The sequence below is a fragment of the Astyanax mexicanus genome, chromosome 15, assembly GCF_023375975.1.
Source record: "Astyanax mexicanus isolate ESR-SI-001 chromosome 15, AstMex3_surface, whole genome shotgun sequence".
Taxonomy (NCBI): Eukaryota; Metazoa; Chordata; class Actinopteri; order Characiformes; family Acestrorhamphidae; genus Astyanax; species Astyanax mexicanus.
The window spans coordinates 4,552,908-4,580,853 of NC_064422.1; the positions used below are offsets into that span (position 1 = coordinate 4,552,908).

General features: G+C 43.7%; 2 protein-coding genes across 2 annotated transcripts in view; both read left to right on the plus strand.

Annotated features, from left to right (window-relative positions):
- Positions 1 to 27,946, plus strand: part of LOC103040198 (butyrophilin-like protein 2) — a 275,510-nt gene that overhangs the window by 237,477 nt on the left and 10,087 nt on the right. The window lies entirely within an intron of this gene.
- On the plus strand, positions 8 to 27,941 carry LOC111192394 (butyrophilin-like protein 2). The gene is made up of 7 exons (XM_049464771.1): positions 8 to 64; positions 636 to 980; positions 21,807 to 22,157; positions 23,867 to 23,968; positions 24,059 to 24,154; positions 26,644 to 26,736; positions 27,635 to 27,941. Exons 1-7 carry the CDS (start codon positions 13 to 15, stop codon positions 27,727 to 27,729), a joined length of 1,134 nt encoding a protein of 377 aa, XP_049320728.1. The 5' UTR covers positions 8 to 12; the 3' UTR covers positions 27,730 to 27,941.

Consider the following 27,946-nt stretch of genomic DNA (forward strand, 5'->3'; position numbering starts at 1 on the left):
CCTCGAGTAAAGATGGGTTTATCTATCTGCATTTATCTGTCAGGACTCTTACTATCCTGTTCCGGTAGGTGATATTTAAACATGGCTTTTTTCTGCTGTAATTTATATCAGCGCTGTAAAAAGAGACAGAGCAAAGGATCATCCCCTTAAATCCTATCTTAACTTTTGCCTATAACACTGTCATTACAGCTTAGTATATGGAAAGAAAGTAGAGTTACAAAATGAGAAAAACATCCAAAATAAGTAGTAAACAACTGTAGTTGTGAATTAATCAAAATCCATGTAAAAATTTCAAAACTGTACACTTTATTCACAGTGGAGGACAAAATAGAATATAATGTTTTTAAAATGTGTTTTGTTTTCATTTGGAAAAGAAAAGAAATAAAAGAAATATGGTTTACATATGTTTATGGTTACATATGCGGTTTATAATCCAAGAGCACTGTTTTTCTGTATAACAAGGAAAGTAAAAGCAAACTTTGCCACACAAAGAACCAGTTGGTCTACCCGACCGAACAGGCAACGCCCAGTGCCTAGACTGCTTGTCATTCCATAACAAAAATACCATGTACATCAGTAACAAAATTTGGAGGTTATAAATGTTAGTCTGTTGACCTGGTTTTATTTTCTCTTAGGGCTCCATGTTTTAGGTCCTACTGATCCTCTGACTGTAAGGTTGGGGGGTTCACTGATGCTACCCTGTTCTACTGAAACCCTCATACCCCTGGAGGAGCTGGAGGTGGAGTGGATGAGAACTGACTCTGAATCTTTAGTGCATTTATTCCAAGATGGAGAAATTCGACCAGAGTCTCAGAACCAGGCTTACAGTGGAAGAGCCAGTTTCTTTACTGAGGAGATCAAGCACGGAAACTTCTCCCTCCTGCTCACAAATATAACCACTGAAGATGCAGGAGTTTACAACTGTTCTGTTCACAGACAAGATGAATCTGCTCAAACTTCAGTTCAAATAAAGGAGATCGGTGAGTGGTATACTTTTATTTGTCGCACAGTATAAAAATGTTAGTATATAATATGAGCTGTAAAACGCACTGCACAGATCATACTACAAAAATTTAGCTCACTTTTGACCCGATTTTTCAGAGCCGACAAATTGCCTGCATCAGATTTATTTTGTTTGCTTTTTTTTTGCTATATATTTTAAAAACATCAAAGCACAATGCCAACATGCTTTTCAATACCACTCCTGGTGAAACCAGCAGGGAAATACAGTGATCTATGAAGGTATATGGTAGCGCTCATTTCTCTTCTCCAGGTCACAATTTGAGAAAGTAATATTTTGTTCAGTGTTGTAAAATGCTGCTCTCTGCTGGAGACACGTGCGCCTCTGCCTTGGTCACAAATTTAATAAAATGTAATATAACTTAGATCAGTTAAATAAGCTTAAGATGAGTAAGGATAGTTAATCAGACATTGTCAATATATAAAGGATAGTTTGAGATTTTGGTGTGCTGTTTCCATTATTTGAAAGTTTCAGTGTCAGTTAGCCAGTGTGTTTGTTCTTTCCTGCATTGACCATCACAGAATTTTAATGGCCTCTCTCACTGTTTGTCATTCAATTCAGTGTTTTTTTGGCCAGCTTGGGGCCAAAATATCAATATATATATTTTTCCAATAGTCTTATTTAATCATGAGATATTCTGTTTACATGCACTGAAACTGGAGCTTACCTAGCTAATGTACATCTTTACCATACCTCAAGTTCTCTCTCAGGTACACAGAACCTGTTATGTCCTGGGTCGTCCTGGGTCACCCAGGAACAAGCCCACAGTCGCTTCTTCTTTTTTTGTGTGGTTCTTTGGAGCACAAAACTGATAACATCACACAGAATGCTTCTGTAGCCATGGATGTCAGATTCTTTACTCCTCTTCCACGATGACCTACGAAGTACGAGGCTATACTACAGGACTGCTTCGGCTGCCTAGACTGGCAGGTCTTCATGGAGGCTGCTGAGTGTGAGGGAGAGCTGGACCTGTTTGATTAATCAAATCAAATTAAATTTATTTGTATAGGTTTTTTTTTACAACTGGTGTTGTCACAAAGCAGCTTTACAAAAACGTGATCACAGGACAAAGAATCAGGCAAAACATTAAACATAGAAAATACAGAATACAGAACCCCCAGTGAGCGCGGAGGCAAGGAAAAACTCCCTCAGAGCTGCAGGAGGAGGAAGAAACCTTGGGAGAAGAAAGACTCACATTTAAGGGGGGACCATCCTACCACTGGTCAAATTAAAATTTAAAAAGTCTTTATACATCCACATAGGTTTTATATGTTCAAGAGTATAGCAGCACCACTAATGAAAGCAGTTACAGTTCATGAGAGAGCCTGAGGGTCCAACATCCATCGGTATCGGGTCAGACAGGTGGGCAGTCAGTAACTCGGAGGAAGGCAGAGAGATGGATTGATTTGACTGGTTTTATGGAGAACAGAAAATATGATATATTACTAGAGTGTGGCAAATGACTCCGGCAGAACTGAATAAAACAGCCTAACTAAAGGCAGAGAGCCAGAAGGTAACATAGACATGGAGGCTCCCTGAAACACTGGCATCCACCCACTCCACCGTCCACAAACCTGAGTGACCATGTGCAGTGGGAGAACAACAGCACCAGCATCTCAGTTTACCCACAATTCCCTCTGTCCATGAACCCCTGGATCTGCAGCCTTATCTAAAGGAAAAAACATTAAATACCAAAAGCTAAACTAAACAAGTAAGTTTTCAGTCTAGACTTAAAGATTGAGACTGTGTCTGAGTCCCGAACATATTCGGGGAGATGATTCCAGAGTTGAGGCGCTTTATAAGAGAAAGCTCTTCCTCCTGCATTCCTCCTCTGAATTCTGGGAACTACTAAGAAACCAGCACCCTGAGATCTAAGTAATTGTGGTGGTTCATAATAGGAGATGAGGTCTCGTAAATACTCAGGAGCGAGCCCGTGTAGGGCTTTATACGTTAACAGGAGAATTTTATAGTCTATGCGGAATTTGACTGGAAGCCAGTGCAGTGCTGATAGTACTGGACTAATATGATCAAATTTCCTAGTTTTAGTAAGGACCCTGGCTGCAGCATTTTGAACTAGCTGAAGTTTATTTAAGTTACTGCCGGAACATCCAGACAGTAGCGCATTACAATAATCTAGCCTTGAGGTAATGAAGGTATGGACTAATGTTTTTGCTTAATGCAGGGATAGGGCATTTCTTAGCTTGGCAATATTATGGAGGTGTAGAAAAGCTGTTCTAGTAACATTAGATATGTGTTTATCAAATGCTAGGTCTGAATCTATGATAAGATTTTTAGCTGCTAAACCAGGTGTGATGGAGAATTTGGCCAGATATAACATTAAGTCTGATCATTTTTTTGTAGCAGCTTTGGGGCCTAATAGGAGAACTTCTGTTTTTATCACTATTTAATAGGAGGAAGTTGTGTGATGATGATTTTACATCTTTTACACAATCCTTGATTTTCTTTATTCTTAGTTTGTCATCAGGTTTGGCGAAAAATGAAAATTTACGTCATGTTTTCTAATAACTTTGCCCAGTGGGAGCATATATAATGTAAATGATAACGGTCCTAATGTAGAGCCTTGTGGAATTCCATATCTTACCTTAGTATAAATTAAAGACATCTTTATCCTCACAAACTGATAGCGATCGGTTAAGTATGATTTGAACCATGATAAAGCAGTTCCAGTTACACCAACCATGTTCTCTAATCTTTCTAAAAGGATAGTATGATCTATTGTATCTAAGGCTGCGCTCAGATAGAGAAGTACCAGTAGGGAAACACAGCCTTGGAAGATGGCAAGAAGCAGATCGTTTGTTATTTTATTACTTGGATTTGTGCATGAATTGTTCATTAAATGTCTCCTGATCTTCATCTAAGTCACAACAATAGACAAAGACAGTCTGCTTAAACTAATACCGCAAAAAAAAACATGTTTGCATTGACTTTATTGAACAAAACTTTTTATGTGAACCCCGAGGCTAATGACTTTTCTAAGAGCTAATTGGAGCCAGAATGTGATAAGATTGGATGTGTTGGTTAAAGCTGCCCTGCCCTATAAAAAACACAAAAAGGGTTATAAAAGTATATCTAAAAGCCTTGATGTTCATGTGTCCACGGTAAGACAGACGGTCTACAAATGTACAAATGGTGAAAGTTCAGCACTGTTGCTACTCTCCCTAGGCTTGGTTGTCCTGTAAGGATGACTGCAAGAGCACAGCACAGAATGATCAATGAGGTGAGGAAGAATCCTAGAGTGTCAGCTAAAGACTTACAGAAATCTCTGGCACATGCTAGCATTTTTGTTGACAAATCTACAATAAGGAAAGCATTAAACAAGAATGGAGTCTATGGTAGGACACCACGGAGGAAGCCACTGCTGTCCAAAAACCACATTGCTGCACATTTGAAGTTTGCAAAAGAACACCTTGATGTTTCACAGCAATACTGGCAAAATATACTGTGGACAGATGAAACCAAAAATGAGTTGTTTGGAAGGAACAAACAACACTATGTGGGGAGAAAAAGGGAAAAAGGCACAGCACACCATCATCAAAACCTCATCCCAACTGTGAAACATGGTGTAGGGGCATCATGGTTTGGGGCTGCTTTGCTGCATCAGGGCCTGGATGAATTGCCATCATCAATGGAAAAATAAATTTGCAAGTTTACAAAGACATTTTGCAGGAAAACCTAAGAGTCCTGACCTCAACCTAATTGTGATGCTGTGGCATGACCTCAAGAGAGCGATTTACAACAGATATCCCAAGAATATTGCTGAAATAATATTTCCTCCTGACTGTTGTGCAGGTCTGATCTTCAACTACAGGAAATGTTTGATTGAGGTTTTTGGTGCCAAATGACTGTCAACCAGTTATCTAAAGGTTAACATACTTTTCCCCCCCCTCACTGTGAATGTTAACAGGTTGTGTTCAATAAAACCATGCAAACATATATTTTTGTGTGGTATTAGTTAAAGCAGACTGTGTTTGTCTATTCTTGTGACTTAGATATGGAAATACAGTTTTGTTCCACCTCATGTACCAATGTGATATTAAATGACAATAAAGTCTCTTTGAATTCTTGAATTCATGCCAGGACAAGGACGATGATTGGTCCATGTCTTACCAATATGTAGTGTTGCCAGTTCCCCGATTAAGACATGAAACAAATATGACTGCTTAATCTGACATAACATAATGAACATTGCGAGAGACAAAAATGTTGTGTAGTCTGAGTTTAGCATTAGGAGTATTTCAATCTTTTTAGTAACACATATGCTATAAAGTATTGCAGAGGATTGTCTTGCAATACATTAAGTATCAGACAGTTACAGTATTGTGATATCATTTGAGAAATGAATGTAAGAATATTGTAAGTGAGATGACCTTTGATTCCCACCCCTAGTATGAACTCATTTTAGATTCTGACATGCCCGAGCACAATTGCCCCCTCTCCCCCTCTTCTATATCAATGAGGAATAGTATAAGTGAAAATACTTTTTTGTGGCTTATTAAGATGGGTTTTGAGCAGCGGTGATTGCTCTAAGACTGCAAGGGAAGCTCAGCTTCCCCTAAAATGTAAAAAAATAAGTGATTAAATATATACTGTTGTGTGTACATGTCACTGATTAAATATGCGCTACAGCGTGCTGAACTTAGTTCAGAATCAGCTTCTTATCACTGGTAACGCCGCGGCTTTCCTCTCACTCATTCCCGCAGCGCTGCTTTAAACAGTGCACAGACTTCAGTAGCGGAGCAAAGCGCGCGGCGAAACAAGACGAGTCATTGGATAAACGCTGGGCTTTTCCCGCCCATCGGACGCTCAGCGTCTCTGGGGGTCTATGGAGCAGTGGGCTGGCCTCGGTCGGCCCGGACGCTCAGCTTCTGCGTGATGATTGGATGATCTGTCTGAGGCGGAGTCCCTTTTTGATTGACAGCAAAATAAGCGAATCAGCGATCTTTTAGTGTAAAAATCTGTGATGGGAGCATTTTCATTCTGTTCTGAGTTAAACCTGAGACTTTCCTAATCCTTATAGCAGCATTTTCTTTACTAAAAACGACTAGCGACAAATCGAGCTTCTATTTCTGGTGCTTTTCTGATTAATTTGGTGTAAAATGTGGGAAAAGTAACAGGTATTTTCAGCTGTTCTGGTATGATAAAGTGAGCTGGCTGACTGGAAGTGCTGTAACAAATAAAATGTACTGATGGCCATTCTTCTTGATGAAACTATCTCAGGACATAAATGAACAGGGGCCAGTATTAAGTATTGTGTTATCATTAAAAAATAATTTAAATAATTTAAATCAATAAAGGGATTATTCAAGGAAATTAAAACTGTCCAAAAAGGAAATAAATTTACCTGCATTTTTTCCTTTACCAACTTTAAAGATTTTGCGTAATGTTGTTTTTTTTTAATGATCATTTTGTGTTTATTCATGTCATAGCATTTTTTTTTGTAATTGTTCAATGTAAAGAATGGGTACCTTTTTGTTGTGTAGTGAAAACTACATACAGTATGTTAAGATGTAGGCCGAAATTGAGCTTCCCCTCCTTAAAAGACCAGCATCCGCCACTGGTTTTGAGGACACTGATACACAGCTATTGCACATGCCTAATAGACTGATTATGTTATTCAGTAATGGGAGAGCACTTTTACCAAGGTTTTTGCACTAGTGTGCCGAGTTTTGTTTCTTAGTTGCATCAGTACAAATGTTGTGCTGATAAAACAAAAACAGTTTTACAGGTTCCCACTGATCATATAGGCAATATTGACTTGGAAACGATTAACTAACAATCTGTTCCACATAAAGTTATTTATTAAAAGCACAATTCTACAAGAAAGTTTTATTTACAACTTTTTTAATTTAAAACATATCAAGATAAATTAAATAAAAAGAAAATCAAATACAAGTGTTTTAAGGGTTTCAAACTGAACATGTCATGACTAAATGTCTTATGTACTATTCTCCATAGAAGTCACATGCCCCTTGGATGGCCAACTCATGTAGTTTGTCCTACTCACTACAGGGGTATGGTGTCATAAAGTCGGGGGTGCAAAAATACCAGGTGAAAAAAATTAATTAGCGTGTTTTAACATTTTGTGTGCAAATAAAAAGGGGAATCATGTGCACACTGAAAAAATATTGCTCTTAAGCTTAATTCTTCTGTTTGTTTCTCTCAAATTGTCCTCAGAGTTACCTGAAGGTGTTGTTTTTATGAGTTCTTTGCGATCAAGTTTTAAAAGAGGTGGTTTTGACACTTTGGGGGCAGGGTCAGAGTCACCTTCCTCAGGATGCTATTGGCCATCTCCAGGGTTTGAGGGATTTTTTTGCTTGCGAAATTCACATTTGCACTCGCTGGAAGTTAATATACACATGCAACATGTTAAAACAAGCTGGTTAATTTTTTTTGGCATTGATGCGACACCATACAGGTTAGTGCTGGATGTTATGGCCACAATTTAGATTTTGACCATATTTTGATCGAAGGTTTTCTTAGTCCACATAAAAAAAGGGATGTTCTTTATTGTTCTTGGTATACAACTGTACAAGCTGTACGAGCTGTTCTGAGTACTTTTAATATGAAACTTACAATAGCAGGTTAGCAAAAATTGTTAATTGGCAATGCTAACTGTTTTCTGAGATGAATTAATAGCTAATGCTTTATAACAGATGGATGGCACCTTGCTGGTTAGATTAGTAGGTTCTGGGGTTTGATAACAGATGGATGGCACTGTGCTGGTTAGATTAGTAGGTTCTGGGGTTTGATAACAGATGGATGGTGCTGTGCTGGTTAGATTAGTAGGTTCTGGGGGTTTGATAACAGATGGATGGCACTGTGCTGGTTAGATTAGTAGGTTCTGGGGTTTGATAACAGATGGATGGTGCTGTGCTGGTTAGATTAGTAGGTTCTGGGGGTTTGATAACAGATGGATGAAGCTGTGCTGGTTAGATTAGTAGGTTCGAGGGTTTGATAACAGATGGATGAAGCTGTGCTGGTTAGATTAGTAGGTTCTGGGGGTTGATAACAGCTGGGTGGCACTGTGCTGGTTAGATTAGTAGGTTCTAGCAGGAAAACTCTAGAAACAAAGTGCAGCAAGAAAGATTTAATCCCAATAAACACGTATGACAATTAGTAATAGTGAATATAGTGTATATAGAGTCTTTGGCGAAAGCCCCGTCGAAGCCCAGGTCCGCAGCGTCTGGAACCTCGCAGATCCTGCCGTACTTGTACGGCGGGGGCGGAGCCTATCCCCTGGGCAACCGGCGGGACCGAACTGGAGGCGGTGGGGAAGGAGGAGGGTGAAAACGTATGTCAGCGTCTGCAAGCAGGGGAGAACAGGTATGAGGGAGGTCTTTTAAGGACAGGTGGGAGTTGGTGATTGGCTGAGAAAAGTGGCGTGATTTCGAGTTTCCCGCTAGAACCTACGCAGAGCTTTCAGTTCTAGCAGGAACACTCTAGAAACAAAGTGCAGCAGAAAGATTTAATCCCAATAAACACGCATGACAATTAGTAATAGTGAATAGAGTGTATATAGAGTCTTTGGCGAAAGCCCCATCGAAGCCCAGGTCCGCAGCGTCTGGAACCTCGCAGATCCTGCCGTACTTGTACGGCGGGGGCGGAGCCTATCCCCAAAAATATAAAAAGATATAATTACCCACAGGAGGATCCTTTACCTGGTTCACGTATTCTGGAAGGAAAACAGTTATAAACAAGCTTGAATAATGTGTTCAAGATTAAAGTGTTATTTGCTGAGTACGTGTGCATTACAGTAGTTGCGCTCATGTTTTGATAGCATACATTTATTAGGTTCGTTGTATACAAAGTACTTGTATACACTGCTTGAGGCTATTTTAGAAGCGTATGATAAGCGTAACGTTGACGTGATCAGCATGAGAAAACACTGCGGACTAACAATACATTAAGCGTTTGAGGGGCACAACTTTTGGACGCCGTCGTAGCAAAACGCGGACTACGAGTCCAAAGGGAATAAGAGCGGGCACGGCCCGCTGTGCAGCAAAACGCGGACTACGAGTCCAAAGGGTATAAGAGCGGGCACGGCCCGCTGTGCAGCAAAACGCGGACTACGAGTCCAAAGGCTATAAGGGCGGGCACGGCCCGCTGTGCAGAAAAAACTCAGACTATGAGTCTAATGAGCATAGGAACGGGCACGGCCCGTGTTGATATCTAGGAGCATAAGGAGTAGGATATTTGAGCGAGCGCGAGCTGTCGTGGCAGTACGTTATAACAGTATATTCATTTGACGTCTGTATAAAAATCTTACAACCACCTCCAGTTGTTTGCAATTAAATAGATATATTAAATAGATATATAAATAAATAGATATATATGTACATAAATTACTTACTCAGACATCAGGTATCCCGAACAAGATGGGTGAGGGTATAAGAGCGAGCACGGCTCGCGACTGCAGCAGCGCGGACTACGAGTCCAGTGGTTATTAGAGCGGGCACGGCCCGCGATCGCAGCAGCGCGGACTACGAGTCCAGTGGTTATTAGAGCGGGCACGGCCCGCGATCGCAGCAGCGCGGACTACGAGTCCAGGGTTAATAGAGCGGGCACGGCCGGCGATCGCAGCAGCGCGGACTACAAGTCCAGTGGGTATTTAGAGCGGGCACGGCCCGCGATCGCAGCAGCGCGGACTACGAGTCCAGGGTTAATAGAGCGGGCACGGCCCGCGATCGCAGCAGCGCGGACTACGAGTCCAGGGTTAATAGAGCGGGCACGGCCGGCGATCGCAGCAGCGCGGACTACGAGTCCAGGGTTAATAGAGCGGGCACGGCCCGTGATCGCAGCAGCGCGGACTACGAGTCCAGTGGGTATTAGGGCGGGCACGGCCCGAGAATTAAAAGACTTTCCATTATCATTGACTGCTATAACATTTTACTGATGATTGTTATTAGACACCTTGTAAGTCATGATGCGAACAAAGCAAATATAACAGGGGAAGCGAAATTAATGCCAAAACAAATGTCAGGAAGCACCAAATGCAGAACCAAGGACAGACTGTCCTTGGAGAACACCCCCAAAACCAAAGGACCAGGGAAAGTAACATCAGCACAAACCATAAGACATAAAGCAACGACAAACCGGATGGGATACTTAACATTGAGGCACGTAATTTGCACAGCAGTACGTCAAAGCAACCCGTGATCGGTAAATGCGCAAAACTTCGGCCACTAAAAAAGTTCTAAGGCAATAGCAACCGCTGCCCACGGCGTTGATTAATATGTTAAAACACGGCATCGTAAAAGTAGAAATTCTGCAAGAAAGGTACATGCCAATCATAAAACAAAACATAGCACAGGCAACACAAAATTAACCCAATAAAAGGCAGCAAATCACCAGAATTAGACCAGGTACGCAGTCAGTGCAGTCCACGAATCACGTAATCGAGAACCTGTGCAGTACTGTACATCCGAGTGTTTCATATACAAGCAGCATCGGACACGAGTCCAATCAAGCAGCGGAGCGGGCACGGCCTGAGACAATAAACAACGCAGACAGCGAGTACAGTAAAGCATTAGAGCGGGCACGGCCCGAGACAATAAACAACGCGAACTGCGAGTACGGTAAAGCATTAGAGCGGGCACGGCCCGAGAACAATAAACAACGCGAACTGCGAGTACGGTAAAGCATTAGAGCTGGCACGGCCCGAGATAATAAACCACGCGGACTGCGAGCCAGTAAAGCATTAGAGCGGGCACGGCCCGAGATAAACAACGCGGACTGCGAGTACGGTAAAGCATTAGAGCTGGCACGGCCCGAGATAATAAACCGCGCGGGGCTGCGAGCCAGTAAAGCATTAGAGCGGGCACGGCCCGAGATAACAAACAACGCGGACTGCGAGTACGGTAAAGCATTAGAGCTGGCACGGCCCGAGATAATAAACCACGCGGACTGCGAGCCAGTAAAGCATTAGAGCGGGCACGGCCCGAGATAACAAACAACGCGGACTGCGAGTATAGCAAACCATTAAAGCGGGCACGGCCCGAGATAAGAAACCGCGCAGACTGCGAGCCATTAAAGCATTACAGAGCGGGCACGGCCCGAGATTATGAACAACGCAAACTGAGAGTACGGTAAAGCATTAGAGCGGGCGCGGCCCGAGATAATAAACAACGCGGACTGCGAGTACAGTAAACCATTAGAGCGGGCACGGCCCGAGATAAGAAACAACGCGGGCTGCGAGTACAGCAAAGCATTAGAGCGGGCACGGCCCGAGATAATAGGCAGCGCAGAAAGCGAGACATTAAAGCAGTAAGTAGAGCAGGCACGGCCCGAGACAATAAGCAGCGCGGAAGCGAGTACAGAAAAGCAATTGAACGGGTACGGTCCGAGATAAGAAGCAGCGCAATAGGCACTTGCGACGAGCAAAACAGCTGCATAACAATGCTTTATAATAAAAAACGTATTACAACCAATTATGAGATTTACAAAATAGCGCCACTTCGACAAAATAACTTAAAACGAATGAAACAGTCAATACAATCACCCAATACGAAAAAGTATTAAAGCAGCTCCATAACAAAAAGTGCCACAATACAAATATCAAATACAGTGCTTCTAAATTAATGTGTAAAATACGAAGGTATATAAAATGGAGAAAACGGCACCCATAATAGAGCCGGTTCCAATAGGTGACTTCGAAGAGTCGGCTCCTGAGCCGGATCGATCGCGAACGACACATAAATAACATTCAGCAACAGTATAGCCCAAGACCGATAAACGAACCATAGGAGTGTCGCAAGAATGAGATCACAACGAACGAGGATTAACCAAGTACACTAAGTTTATTTATCATCGATCAAATTAGGTTTTGGTGCTGCATGAACGAAACACTTTGCAAGCAGTGCCTGAAGGGTCAGCTCCACCGAGGCGTGGGCGTGTTTGTGTGGACAGTAGGAAGGGAGCAGGCTATCAGCGCCACATTGCTGGTTCAATAAAAAACCCAAGTTAATGTCGAGCACTAAACGTAAGCAACACAAGCAGGCGTGCGGAGCGGCAGAAACGTAAAAAACGGAGGGCGGGCGCGGGGCTAAAACTATCGGGTGCCAGCAGGAGCGGGTTTAAAAACAGCCATCCAGCCCAGACTGCTCGAGCGAAGCGTACAAACTCAGCCACAGGCACCGGACAGAGCCGTGGAAAACGCAGAAACACCAAGCAACTATCCGAACACCGCCGAGAAAAGCCTCAGCACTAGACCAGAACGCCACAGAATCGACACTGAGCCGAAACAACCAGCACGATTCAGCACACGGCTGCGAGCCGAGACAAAGCATAGGAGCAGCAAGCCTCGAAGGCAAGCGCGACTCGGTCACGTGATCCAGCAAACAGGAACCCAGACCGCCAACAGCAAACACAGCGAGGATCCAACCAAAACGCCAGCGACAGAACAGAGAGCAATACAAACCAACATGGATCCTACGAGCAGGAAATCGAGCCAACTACGAACGAGCAGCCACGCAGACGGTCGAAAACGGCAAACTGAGAGCAAGGTAATGACAAATGGCAGAAACACCATGAAGCCACGCGGCAACGACCGGCGCCCGAAAACGTATGTCAGCGTCTACAAGCAGGGGAGAACAGGTATGAGGGAGGTCTTTTAAGGACAGGTGGGAGTTGGTGATTGGCTGAGAAAAGTGGCGTGATTTCGAGTTTCCCGCTAGAACCTACGCGGAGCTTTCAGTTCTGGGGGTTGATAACAGATGGATGGCACTGTGCTGGTTAGATTAGTAGGTTCTGGGGTTTGATAACAGATGGATTGGGCTGTGTCGGTTAAATTAGTGGGTTCTGTGGTTTAATAACCGATAGATGGTGCTGTGCTAGTTAGATTAGTATATTTTGGGGTTTGATAACAGATGCATGGTGTTGTGCTGCTTCGATTAGTAGGTTCTGGGGTTTTATACTAGATGGACGGAGCTGTGCTGGTTAGATTAGTAGGTTCTGGGGTTTGATAACAGATGGATGGAGCTGTGCTGGTTAGATTAGTAGGTTGTGGGGTTTGATAACAGATGCATGGTGTTGTGCTGCTTCGATTAGTAGGTTCTGGGGTTTTATACTAGATGGACGGAGCTGTGCTGGTTAGATTAGTAGGTTCTGGAGTTTTATATATCAGATGGATTCAGCTGTGCTGGTTTGATTAGTAGGATCTGGGTTTGATAACAGATGGATGGAGCTGTGCTGGTTCTGGGGTTTGATAACAGATAGATGGTGCTGTGCTGGTTAGATTAGTGTAAGGGCTGGTGCCCGATCGAGGCGTCCTCCAGGGCATCGGAGGGCGCGCCAGGCCAGCGCCGAGGGTTAATTGGCTTATTATCAACACCTGCTTTCAACAGCTTATAAGCAACGCCAACTAGCCACTCGGCGCTGGATCTTTGAAGCTCGTGAGAGCGAATCTATGCCGGTTTTCCGAGCGAGCCCCGGCTCTTTATCTCTATCCCTTTCTCCCTTCGAGTTGGTGGAGCTGTGTAGAGCAGTGAGCTCCACAGCCGCCATCTACCTGTCTCTAGTTTGGTGGAGCAGAGCAGTGTGCTCTCCTTTGCCGGCCCTCTCGAGTCTCTGTGTGTGTGTGTGTCTCTCACTGCGAGGAACGCGGCTTGTTTACCTTCTCTCTCCCGCGCTGTTCCTCCCCTCTCTGGTGGAGCAGAGTTTAAATCCATAAGCACCTCAGTTTAGTTTTGTTTTCGTTGGAAGCCCCTTTTGTTTAGTTAATCCTTAACCTCGTCTCATAAGAGGAAGCCGCTTCCAGGCAAGCCTTAGTTTACGTTTTCTCTCCCCCTCTCTCACTCACGCTCGGCGCGAGGTTTGTTTTCACTCTTGTTTTCACTCTCCGCCCATTTTCGTTGCTCCGCCCCTTTCGGCGGAGGCCCTTTAAAGGGCGATTAAAGCGGCCGCATCCCAATCCGCTCGCTGGTGCAGCGGTTAGAGCACTGGGCTGCGACCGCGACAGCCTGGGTTTAATCCCCGCGTGGAGCGGGGTTTAATAAGGACTATATACATATAATATTATTTTATTATATTATATATCCTATTAATATATATATATTAACGATTATATATTATTATTATTATTATTTCCCTTTTTTCTTGGGTTTGCCTGCTTTGGATTCTACAACCTTCTGGGCTGGAGAGCTACCGCTCCCCACCCATTACAGAAAGATCCAGCCCCAACATGGATCCAGCAGAGCAGTAAGGTCTCGAGCAGGTAAAGGCCGCCCTGGGGAACCAGGGGGCAGCTATTGGGAGGCATGAACAGACCCTGCGGCAGATTCTAGACCAGCTGCAGGGGCTAGCTAATATTTTGGCACACAATCTGCCACACCCCACATCCAGCCCCCCGAAGTCTCCAGGGGGAGCATGTTGTGGCTGAGCCACCCACAGCGCATTGGGTCGAACCCCCACTACCTTCCCCTATGCGCTACGGGGGTGAACCAGGAGGCTGTAGGGGATTTCTCCTACAATGCTCACTCGCTTTCGAGCTTCTCCCTTCCCGCTTTCAGTCAGAGCGTGCCAAAGTGGCATACATTGTCTCCCTCCTCTCTAGAAGGGCGTTAGCATGGGCTACCGCAGTCTGGGAACACCAGCCAGGATTTTGCTCCACTGCTGCGCTGCTTGCCACCGCCCTTTCGCAGACATTCGATCTTCCAGTCCGAGGAGAGGAGGCAGGGACCCGCCTCCTTAACCTACGTCAGGGTAGGGGGTCGGTGTCTGAGTATGCCATCGAATTTCGTACGCTCTCGGCTGAAAGCTGGTGGAACTCCAGTGCTCTGATTAGCGCATTCCACCACGGTCTCAATGAGGACCTCAAGGACGAGCTCGCCCACCGCGACCCCCCAATGTCTCTTGATGTCCTCATTGAGCTAACCCAGAGACTAGACAATCGCCTCAAAGAGAGGCGTCGGGCTCGAAATTCTAAAGTCCGACCTTTGCAGTTGGGGCATACCCGCCTACCCAGGCAGGAGCGCGAAGCTCGGATGCGGGAGGGTCGGTGCCTCTACTGTGGGGTTTCAGGGCACCAGCGTGCCAGCTGCCCCGAGCTATCAGCTAAGAGCTGACACTTGCCAGTGGAAGCGGGATCCACTACAGGTCAACCAGGGCCCCCGCGTACTCAAGGGGTCTTCCTAGATGTGACGTTGGCATGGGGGGCTTCCGAGGTTTGCCTCTCTGCCTTTGTGGACTCTGGAGCAGCAGGAAACTTCCTTGATGCTGCTGTAGCTAAGAGGCTGGCCCTGTCGCTGGTACCCCTACAGGAGCCTTTGCCTGTAGCAGCCATCAACGGGCGGTCGCTGGAGCCAGGGGTGGTGTCTCATCAGACACGCCCCCTCAGGCTGCAAGTCTGGTCTCATTCAGAGGAGATAGCACTATACATCATTAATGCCCCTGACTTGCAGCTTATTCTGGGTTTTCCTTGGCTCCAGAGACACAACCCCGCGTTGACTGGCTGACTCGCTCGGTTCTGGCGTGGGGCCCAGCCTGCCGGGCCTCCTGCCTTCAGCCCACAGGACCACTAAAGGCATGAACCTCGATCCCGCAGGTCCCGATCTCTCTCGGGTACCCTCTGAATACCAGGACCTCCGGGTGGTGTTCAGTAAGAAGAAGGCCCAAATACTTCCTCCCCACTGTTCCTGTGATATGGCCATCGACCTCCTCCCTGGGGCTAGTCCCCCCAGGGGAAGGTTGTTCTCCCTATCGGGCCCCGAACGCCGGGCAATGGAGGAATATATCCAGGAGGCCCTTGCCTTGGGATTTATTCGGCCACCCACCTCCCCGGCCAGTGCCAGCATTTTCTTCATGGCAAAAAAGACGATGGGCTGAGGCCCTGTATCTACTACAGGGGCCTCAACAAAATAACAATCAAGAACCGCTACCCCTTGTCCCTAATGTCATCCACCTTTGAAGCACTGCAGCAGGCCACCATTTTCACCAAACTGGACCTGCGCAGTGCTTATAACCTTGTCAGGATAAGAGCGGGTGACGAGTGGAAGACGGCGTCCATCACCCCGTCCAGGACACTATGAGTACCTGGTAATGCCGTTTGGGTTGATGAACGCCCCCGCCGTGTTCCAGGGGTACATAAACGAGGTTCTTCGGGAAGCGTTGGACTGGTACGTGTTCGTCTACCTGGACGACATTCTTATCTACAGTCGGTCCGTAGACGAGCACGTTACCCATGTCCGACGGGTTCTCCAGCTGCTTCTGGATAACCACCTCTACGTCAAGCTTGAGAAGTCCGAGTTCCATGCGCAGACCATCTCATTTTTGGGTTTTGTCGTGTCACACAACGCGCTGCGCATGGATCCCACTAAGATCAAGGCAGTGGAGAACTGGCCCCAACCTACCTCAGTGCGCCTGGTCCAGCGCTTCCTGGGCTTTGCAAATTTCTTCAGACGGTTTGTGAGAAATTTTAGCTCTGTGGCTGCTCCACTAACGTGGTCAACAGAGGCCCAGGAAGCATTTGATGCTATCAGGCGCCTGCTGACTAGGGCCCCAGTACTCCAACTGCCTGATCCCGGACATCCGTTTGTCGTAGAGGTGGATGCTTCTGAAGTAGGCGTGGGTGCGGTTTTGTCCCAGCGAGCGGGGCCTGGAGGCCGACTGCACCCATGCACCTACTACTCCCATCGTCTTACCCCTGCCGAGCAGAGGTACGACGTGGGAGACCGGGAGCTCCTGGCTGTGAAGCTCGCTCTGGAAGAGTGGAGGCATTGGCTAGAGGGGGCGGAACACCCCTTTCTGGTCTGGACAGACCACAAGAACTTGGCCTACATCCAGCAGGCCAAGCATCTAAACCCACGCCAGGCCAGATGGGGGTTGTTTTTCACCTGATTTGACTTCATTTTGTCGTATCGTCCCGGGTCCAAGAACGTCAAACCGGACGCCCTCTCGCGCCAATGGGAGCCCCTCCCTCATCCAGTAGAACCATCCACTGTGGTTCCCCCAGCCAGGATCTTGGCGCCCCTCCGTTGGGGCCTGTTGGACGCTGTCCGACGGGCCCAGCAGGTTGACCCAGACCCGGGTAATGGCCCCCCGGGTCGGGACTAGACTGGGGTCACGCCTCTCTCCAGACTGCTCACCCGGGAGTTACACGCACACTGGAGTCCTTGCGGCATCATTTTTGGTGGGCACACATAGAAAGGGATGTATGTTCCCATGTGTCCGCCTGCGCGGTATGCGCCCAAGGAAAGGACCCCAGGACCAGGCCCACAGGTCTGTTGCACCCTCTGGCCGTTCCCTCACGTCCCTGGTCACACCTGTCCCTGGACTTTATCACGGGTTTGCCCTCGTCTCGGGGTAACACCGTGATATTGGTCATAGTGGACAGGTTTTCCAAGGCCGGACATTGTGTCCGACCGAGGAGTGCAGTTTACCAGCCGGTTCTGGGGGGCCTTCTGTCGCCTGGTGTCCTCGGCCGATCAGATGGTCCGTCGTTGCCAACGGGCCTGGAGGAAGGCCCGGGCTGCCCTCCTGTCTGCCAGGGCAACTCAAAAACGAAACGCAGACAGGAGGCGGCGGCCCGCCCCCTCTTATCGGGTTGGCCAACGGGTCTGGCTTTCGGCCAAGGACCTCCCTTTGCGGGGCAGCCCACGTAAACTGGCCCCGCGGTATGTAGAGCCATTTAAGATACTCCGCCGCGTCAATCCAGTCTCCTACCGGCTCGCCCTGCCACCTGCCCTTAAAAGAATTCATCCCACCTTCCACGTGTCCCGCCTTAAGCCCTACCTCTGTTCCTTGGGTCCGGCTGCTCCCCCGGGTCCCCGTACCATTGGTGGTGCCCCCGCCTACACCGTCCGCCGGCTCCTGGACTCCCGAAGGGTGCGCGGTGGTCTCCAGTATCTGGTGGACTGGGAGGGGTATGGGCCGGAGGAGCGGTCCTGGGTACCAGCTCGCCACATCTTGGACCCGGAACTGGTCCGGGCTTTTCGGCGAGACCGTGTGGCGGGTTTAGGGCCGTCGGGTGCCGCCCCTCGGGGGGGGGAGGGGGGTCCTGCAAGGGCTGGTGCCCGATCGAGGTGTCCTCCAGGGTATCGGAGGGCGCGCCAGGCCAGCGCCGAGGGTTAATTGGCTTATTATCAACACCTGCTTTCAACAGCTTATAAGCAACGCCAACTAGCCACTCGGCGCTGGATCTTTGAAGCTCGTGAGAGCGAATCTATGCCGGTTTTCCGAGCGAGCCCCGGCTCTTTATCTCTATCCCTTTCTCCCTTCGAGTTGGTGGAGCTGTGTAGAGCAGTGAGCTCCACAGCCGCCATCTACCTGTCTCTAGTTTGGTGGAGCAGAGCAGTGTGCTCTCCTTTGCCGGCCCTCTCGAGTCTCTGTGTGTGTGTGTCTGTGTGTGTCTCTCACTGCGAGGAACGCGGCTTGTTTACCTTCTCTCTCCCGCGCTGTTCCTCCCCTCTCTGGTGGAGCAGCGTTTAAATCCATAAGCACCTCAGTTTAGTTTTGTTTTCGTTGGAAGCCCCTTTTGTTTAGTTAATCCTTAACCTCATCTCATAAGAGGAAGCCGCTTCCAGGCAAGCCTTAGTTTACGTCTTCTCTCCCCCTCTCTCACTCACGCTCGGCGCGAGGTTTGATTTCACTCTTGTTTTCACTCTCCGCCCGTTTTCGTTGCTCCGCCCCTTTCGGCGGAGGCCCTTTAAAGGGCAATTAAAGCGGCCCCATCCCAATCCGCTCGCTGGTGCAGCGGTTAGAGCACTGGGCTGCGACCGCGACAGCCTGGGTTTGATCCCCGCGTGGAGCGGGGTTTAATAAGGACTTATATATATATATATATATATATATATATATATATATATATAATATAATATTATTTTATAATATTATATATCCTACTAATATATATATATATTAACGATTATATTATTATTATTATTATTATTATTTCCCTTTTTTCTTGGGTTTGCCTGCTTTGAGATCTACTGCTCTGCACTTGGATTCTACAACCTTCTGGGCTGGAGAGCTACCGCTCCCCACCCATTACAATTAGTAGATTTTGGGGTTTGATAACAGATGGACGGAGCTGTGCTGGTTAGATTAGTAGGTTCTGGGGTTTGATAACAGATGGATTCAGCTGTGCTTGTTAGATTAGTATGATCTGGGTTTGATAACAGATGGATGGAGCTGTGCTGGTTAGATTAGTAGGATCTGGGGTTTGATAACAGATGGATTGGGCTGTGTTAGTTAGATTAGTATATTTTTGGGGTTTGATAACAGATGCATGGTGTTGTGCTGGTTAGATTAGTAGGTTCTGGGGTTTGATATCAGATGGATGGTGTTGTGCTGCTTCGATTAGTAGGTTTTGGGGTTTGATAACAGATGGATGGTGCTGTACTGGTTAGATGAATAGTGTCTGAGGTTTAATAACAGATGGATGTAGCTGTGCTGCTTAGATTAGTAGTTTCTGGGGTTTGGTAACAGATGGATGACTCTGCATGTTAGATTAGTAGGTTGTGGGGTTTGATAACAGATGGATGGTGTTGTGCTGCTTAGATTAGTAGGTTCTGGGGTTTGATAAAAGATAGATGTTGTGCTGGTTAGATTAGTAGGTTCTGGGGTTTGATAACAGATGGATTGGGCTGTGTCGGTTAAATTAGTAGGTTCTGGGGTTTGATAACAGATGGATGGCGCTGTGCTGGTTAGATTAGTAGGTTCTGAGGTTTGATAACAGATGGACGGAGCTGTGCTGGTTAGATTAGTAGGTTCTGGGGTTTGATAACAGATGGATTCAGCTGTGCTGGTTAGATTAGTAGGTTCTGGGGTTTGATAACAGATGGATGGAGCTGTGCTGGTTAGATTAGTAGGTTCTGGGGTTTGATAACAGATGGATGGTGCTGTGCTGGTTAGATTAGTAGGTTCTGGGGTTTGATAACAGATGGATGGCGCTGTACTGGTTAGATTATTAGGTTCTGGGGTTTGATAACAGACGGATGGCGCTGTACTTGTTAGATTAGTAGGTTCTGGGATTTGATAACAGATGGAAGATGTTGTGCTGGGTAGATTAGTAGGATCTGGGGTTTGATAACAGATGGATTCAGCTGTGCTGGTTAGATTAGTAGGTTCTGGGATTTGATAACAGATGGACGGAGCTGTGCTGGTTAGATTAGTAGGTTCTGGGGTTTGATAACAGATGGATTCAGCTGTGCTGGTTAGATTAGTAGGTTCTGGGGTTTGATAACAGATGGATGGAGCTGTGCTGGTTAGATTAGTAGGTTCTGGGGTTTGATAACAGATGGATGGTGCTGTGCTGGTTAGATTAGTAGGTTCTGGGGTTTGATAACAGATGGATGGCGCTGTACTGGTTAGATTATTAGGTTCTGGGGTTTGATAACAGACGGATGGCGCTGTACTTGTTAGATTAGTAGGTTCTGGGATTTGATAACAGATGGAAGATGTTGTGCTGGGTAGATTAGTAGGATCTGGGGTTTGATAACAGATGGATGGTGTTGTGCTGGTTAGATTAGTTGGTTCTGGGGTTTGATAATAGATGGATGGTGCTGTGCTGGTTAGATAAGTAGGTTCTAGGGTTTGATAACAGATGGATGTAGCTGTTCTGGTTAGATTAGTAGGTTCTGATGTTTGATAACAGATAGGTGTTGCTGTGCTGGAGAGATTTATATTTTCTGGGGTTTGATAATAGCTGGATGGTGCTGTGCTTGTTAGATAAGTAGGTTCTGGGGTTTGATAACCTGAGAATTCTTTTTTTTGCACCGTTGAGACATTGGGTTACACTAGAGCCCTGGGCAGCTTCACAGACATATTTAAGTTTCAGTTCTCAGGCTCAGGCACGCTGGATACATACTCAGGGGCATTCAGGGATGATACAGTTTGCCTGGTGTGAGAACACCCTTAGTAGAAATGTCTATCCAATACCTACACTGTGTAGGCCATTCTGGCCATTTATTTTAGAAACAGCATCCATAGAGATGCAGTTTTTCTTCTCCTTTATTCCCCCTTGGATGTGCAACACATACAGTGCATATAAAAATATAAAAAAGAACACTGAAGATGGGTCGTGGCTGGGTCTTCCAGCATGATAACGACCCAAAACACACAGCCAGGGCAACTAAAGAGTGGCTCCGTAGGAAACATCTTAAGGTCCTGGAGTGGCCTAGCCAGTCTCCAGACCTGAATCCAATAGAAAATCTTTGGAGGGAGCTTAAAGTCTGTGTGGCCCAGCGACAGCCACGAAACCTGAAGGCTCTGGAGGAGATCTGTATGGAGGAGTGGGCCAAAATACCTGCTGCAGTGTGTGCAAACCTTGTCAAGAACTACAGGAAACGTCTCATCTCTGTAATTGCAAACAAAGGTTTCTGTACCAAATATTAAGTTTCTTTTTCTGGTGTATCAAATACTTATTTCCCACAATAAAATGGAAATTAATTATTTAAAAATCATACAATGTATTTTTCTGGATTTTTGTTTTAGATTCCATCACTCACAGTTGAAGAGTACCTATGATAAAAATTACAGTCTTCCACATGCTTTGCAAGTGGGAAAACCTGAAAAATCAGCAGTGTATCAAATACTTGTTCTATTTGTAAAGATGCCTAGCTCTATGCAGATTTACTGGGAACCATATTTGTTACCGTTTTTATACTGCAGTCAATGAGACACATTACTGCACTCAGCTGATCTCTATGATTCCATTTATAAAATTAGTAAATGAGAAAAACATTCAAGGAGGTGAAAATTTTTATAGGCCCTGTATAAAGTAGCATATAGATTTTTTCTCATCTGATCTGATGCTTTATATTTTTTTTAGAGCGTTTGACTGTGACTGGAGGTCATGTAATATCTGCAAAAGCCGATGAGGCCGTCACTCTGAACTGCTCTGTAGACTCCCATATCCCACCTGAAGAGATGGAAGAAGTCTCATGGAAGAAAGTGGATCAAGATATTCTGGTGCTGATGTTCCAAGATGGTGAGGTTAAGACAGAATCCGTCCATGGGAGCTACATGGGCAGAGTCGAGTTCTTCAGCCTTGATGAAATCAGCAAAGGGAATTTCTCACTTAGATTAAAGGATCTCCGCACTGAAGACAAAGGCCTGTATATGTGTGAAGTTCTCTCTGGGGAGTTTTCAGCAAACGCAACCGTGGAAGTTCAGCAGCTTGGTGAGTTTCACTTTTATACACAGTGATAAATGTAGAAATAAGTATGATTGTCTACAGTTTTGTAAAACACAGGCTTGTTGTAAAGATAAGACTAACTGGACTATGAATATTTCATAACCCAAATTATAAAAGAGATGGAAAGCAACGGATTACATACAGCATCTTTATCAGATTTCGGATGTTTAGGTTTTTAATAATTCTATCAGTTAAATACAAAAGTAAGCAAATTATTTATCTACTCTATGGTTTATTAAACAAAATGTTTCACATTTAATCACAATTATGCATTTTAAACTGTACAGTTTAAATTAATTTTAGCTCAGGAGAGAATGAATGAATAACTGGAATAGATATAAAAACTTCCTGCATTGAACATCAGTCAGTAACAGTAGCTGTAAATAATGTGTCTCTTACAGCACTAGTATATAGTTTACTTATTGAACTTAGAACACATGAATACAACTAAATAACAGATAGGAATACAGGGAGTTAGCTTAGATGTTAACTGTTTTCTGTGATTAATTAATATTTTATATCAGAATGAAGTTACTGTGCTGGTTAGATATGGTAAGTTCTGCTGTTTGATATGATGTGTATGATGTCTATACATTATCTGCCCTACTTACAATGCCTGTAAATATCTGCACACCTCTTTGAAACAGTCACTTTTTAGTCTTACGTTTGAAATTAAAACTCAGACCAAAGAATTTCTTCTCCAGTTTTATTTACATACTTTCCCTTACCACATTCAAGCAATTGGAAAAAATTAAAAGGTTCTAACAATTAATTAAAAAAAATAAATGCAGAATAACAGGGTTAGGAAAGACATCAGTCCCCTGATTCAGTACTTTGTATATCCATGCTTTGCTTTAATTACAGCCATGAGTCAGTTTGGATATGTCCCTATCAGCTTTGCACATCAGGATTGGGGAATATTGGGTAGTTTTCTGTGACCGGCAAAGCACTGCTCTTTTTAAGTCCATCCAATTTCGCAGTGACCAGCAATGCCTTCTGTCTTTAAGACCATCCATAGATTTACTTTCGAATTTAGGCCAGTGAAGGACATTTACCTTTCTATCTTTAAGCCACTGCTGTGCAGAGGGCCGCATGTGTTCCCCGGGAAACTGGATGTACTTGGAAGCATCCATATTTCCTATAGTCCTGACCAATTGCTCAGTTCCTGCTGAAGAAAAACACCCCATAACATAATGTTACCCCCACCGTGCTTTACAGTAGGTCTGGTGTATTGGTTGTGGTAGGCTGTGTTTGGTATTCGCCCAAACACAATCCAGAAGGTCAATCTTGGTCTTATCTGACTATAAAACCTTTTCCTACATGTCATTAGACACTTCCAAGTGGTTTTTGCCAAAGCACAAACAAGATTCAGCATGACACTTTTTTTAGGAGTGGCTTCTTTTTCGCCATCCTGCCATACAGGCCAGCTTTGTGAAAAGCTTGTGAGATTGTTGTCACATGCACAGGCAGACCATCCTCAGCTATACAGCCTTGTAGGTCCTTCAAAGCTGCAGATGGCCCCTTGGCAAAGAGTCACCCCAGCAATAAACTTTACCATACATATACTAAATACAGTATACAACATACTATAGTAAAGACAGTTGAGCATGGAGATAAAAAATAATAAGAAGAAGAAGAATATGCTGTTATTGTAAGAAGTTATATGTATTTTTGTCTGTATTTGTGTCTCACAGGATTTTCCAGTATGCATATTGGGGTTTTGTTTCTCTGCATTCTGGCTTTTGTATTTCCAGTCTTTCTAAGCTATCATGCTCGCACATATTTAATAAAGAAAGGTAAGTAAATTCTTTATTTAATTCTTAATTTGATCATAGAAATTTGTGTTGCAGTCAAACACTCATAATTAAATACTTTATTTCCTCTAGACTACGGAAGAACTGCCCTGTCTGTACAGTTTGTGTTTGTCATTTCTCCGAACGTTGCTATGTTTCTTGCTTTCATCCTCTGGGGTGTAATCGAGGGTAAGTATTGTAATTAATGATTCGCTCATAATAACTGTACTGTTGAGTCTCATGTTAAATTAAAATGTATTTACAGTTTTTTTTTTACAGCTGCTAACAAGTGTTTCCAACGCTTAAATATTTCTTTAAATCTTTCAACACACCAACATATCTACCTCTCACAATTAGCTTTATAGTTCGTTTCCTGCTCAAAAGTATATTTTGTTCACTTAAAACCAAGTTCTCTGCATTCACTAACTCTATTACAACACAAGCAACCTCAGCAAAACTCTATCACATGTTCTCTCTTCAAGAGGAGCCAATCACAGCACAAGCACTGTCTGAGAAATGAGAATGGTGAAATGTGTTCACAAATATCCTCATGTTTCCTCACACCTATAGTCTTTCTGCTTCTGGCACCGGTTGTTGGTAGAGTTAGTTAAAAACAGCAGAAGCACCTGGTCATATTTATGCTGGAGGTTCTTGACCTTCTCACTGTTCATTTTAAAAGTAACTGTGTAGAACAGCTTCAGCTGAACATTGTGTTTGGTCCTCTGTAAATTTGCTCTGGTTTCTCTCAGTTTAATTGCATTGTAAATGGCCATGTATTCAGTGGCTTGTTAGCATTTTGTGTGTACATTTTAGAAGTATGTTAATTGACGGCATATTGTATAAAACCAACATTAATTTAAGCATTTAGCAGTACTTTAGATACTTTTTCTAAACTTTAGTTCAGCAACACACCTACCTCATACAGTTAACCGAGTAGTTCATATTCTGCACAAAAGCTCATTTTGTTGTACAAAAAAAGCATCATCAACTAATTTTTTGAAACACTAACACACACTCTCTGTTCCAGAGCTACGTAAAGTCAGATACTGTTTAACCACTTTAAAAATAATAACAGCTAATGACAGAAACAGCATTACTGTTGTACTCTCACTGAAAACAGCTTTCTTATGACCTTTTGTACTTGATTGTCAAATGTGTGCCTTTTTGGCAGCATACAGTGGTATGAAAAAGTTTGAGCACAACTGATAATTTTCATGTTTTTCCTTTATACATCCTTTTTTGTTTGGATCAGCAATTTTAGTTTAATATATCATATAGCAGACAAACACAGTGATATCTGAGAAGTGAAATGATGTTTATAGGATTTACAGAAAGTCTGCAATAATTATTTTTATAATTTTGTAATTTAAATATATATATGTATATATATATATATATGTATATATATGTATATATATATATATGTATATGTATATATATATATATATATATATATATATATATATATATATATATATATATATATATATATATAATTTTATTTATTTTTTATAATAAATAAAATTAAGCAGGTGCATAAATTTGGGCACCCTTGTCATTTTATTGATTTGAATAACTTTAGCACTAATTATTGGAACACAAAATTAGTTTGATAAGTTCAATGACCCTTGACCTACATTCACACAGGTGAATCCAAATATGAAAAGGGATTAAGGTCAAAACACAACTCCCAAATGACCTGAAAACAAAGACTGGTTTAGAGGAAGGATAAAAAAGCTCTCTATGAGGAACAGAGTGAGGAAATGGAAGACCACAGGCACAGTTCTAGTTAAGACCTGAAGTGGCAGCCAATAAAAATCTCAGATAATCGAGGAGAAGGATGATGAGAACAGTCAAAGTCAACCTACAGACCACCTCTAAACACCTACATCATCATCTTGCTGCAGATGAAGTCACTGTGCATTGTTCAACTATTCAGCTCACTTTGCACAAGCAGAGGTTGTGTGGGAGAGTAATGCAGAAAATGCCTTTTCTGAGCACACGCCACAAACTGAGTCGTTTGAGGTATGCTGAAGCACATTTGGACAAGCCAGCTTCATTTTGGAATAAGGGACTGTGGACTGATGAATCTAAAATATTGATGTAATTTTTCTGTTGGGGCACCCAAATTTATGCATCTGCTATATGATATGTTTAACTGAAATTGCTGATCCGAGCAACCAATTATTTATAAAGGAAGATCATGAAAATGATCAGGGGTGCCCAAACTTTTTCATACAACTGTATTGTCTACAAGCAAATGAGTATTTCTTTGTAAAACTGTAGCTTAGACAACAAAATAGTACACAGTTATCTACTTAAATAATATTAATTATAACATTTATTAGCCTTAGTCCCATATTGGCAAAATTAAAATACACAAGCACACAAAAAAGTCTTACTCTTCTTTTAAAACCAGAACCCATTCTTACTTCCTCTTACCCATTCTTCTTCTCTCTCTTCATTGTCCTGACAAAACTATTCTGCTACCTCTACCTTGTCTTGGACTATGTTTTCCTCTCCCCTGCCCTGGAATAAATATCCCTCTCTCTTGTGCTGGACTAACTATTATACTGGACTAACTCCTGCATTACAAAGACAAACCTGTTTCAGATATTTCTTGTATTTTAACTTTAAATGTAAGTGGCATGTTATTAAAACTGATTTTTCTTTTCTAGGGTTCTTCAGAGAGGCTGCTACTTGCTCAGCCCTTAGTCTGCTAAGGATTGTTTTCCTGTTTTGGACTGCTCCATATTTGAATACATTTCAAGGTACAGTTTACTGATCAGAGTGATGGAAAATGAACAGTGTATTTGAGTGATAATCACTGCTCAAAAAATCATTACATCATTACAGTATAACACAGTTAAACTTCTGGAATATGTTTAGTAATTATTCTTGTTTGAGAATTAAGTCCACCTCCTTTTGTTGAAATGAAAGTAATAAAGCTGCACCATCAACAACCAGACAACCCCAAGAAAGTAATATTTTTGTAGGTGGCAGCCACATACAAATACCACTGATTGTTCACTAGTGTTCTTGTCACTACCTGCTGCATGTTGCACAGGCAGTCCAGATCCTCCATGATTACACATCCATACATGCTGTCAGGGTTTGCTGTGTGGAGCCAGGTGAGGGTCTGATCGGCATCTCGTAGGGCTTTAACTGGGAAAGTTAGAAATCCCCAGAGTCATTGTTAGACCAGGTGCCATTGACTGGAACTCAATCCCTGAATCTATTTATGAACATCTGGGATTATCAGTGCATCAACAGTGCTAAGCTGCACCACAGACTGCCCAGGAGCTCACTGATGCCCTGATTCAGGTCTGGCAGTTTTTACTGTGATTTCCAGTAAGAAAAATCTAATCCCAGCTTCGATGGGTTAAAGGTTGTGGATTGTGTGTTTTTATGATTTTCTTTTCTAATAATTACACAATTTATATCAGTAAAGATCTCCTACCTTCAATTTTTGTCCATTGGTTGTTGTGTGATTTAGAGGTTCCCTTAATTTTTTTGACCAGTGTATATTGTGATACATACGTCCAAAATAAACAACTTTAATACGTTTTATTTTATTATCACTCTTCATTATTCATTAAGTGCTGGAGCCGTGAATGGTATAGGAAATAAGTGTAATTAGGTTATAATTGTACATTTGTTATTTTACAGATAATATCTGTAGATTCATTAAACGTTCAGCAGTTACATTGGAAAATGCTGTGATAAACACTGTTGCTTATTCAGGTAAGTACATAAAATCTTAATTGACATTGTGCGATTCATTTAATATTTAAAGTGTTTTAAAGTGAACAATATACGGTAACATGAAAAAGTATTTGCCCCCTTACAGATTTCTTTTGGTTTTGCATTTTTATCAGATTTTCAGATTATCTAAGCTTTAATATCATCCAAGTATAACTTGAGAAATATAAAAAAATACTTTTTAAATGATGATTTCATTTATTCAGTTTCACTAACCAC

What these genes read in the sequence shown, in the direction of transcription:
- LOC111192394 (XM_049464771.1), top strand. Translation starts at nt 13, where the DNA reads ATGGGTTTATCTATCTGCATTTATCTGTCAGGACTCTTACTATCCTGT. An exon ending in AGTTCAAATAAAGGAGATCG is followed by an intron (nt 981 to 21,806) that starts GTGAGTGGTATA and finishes TATTTTTTTTAG; the next exon opens with AGCGTTTGACTGTGACTGGA. An exon ending in CCTCTGGGGTGTAATCGAGG is followed by an intron (nt 24,155 to 26,643) that starts GTAAGTATTGTA and finishes TTTCTTTTCTAG; the next exon opens with GGTTCTTCAGAGAGGCTGCT.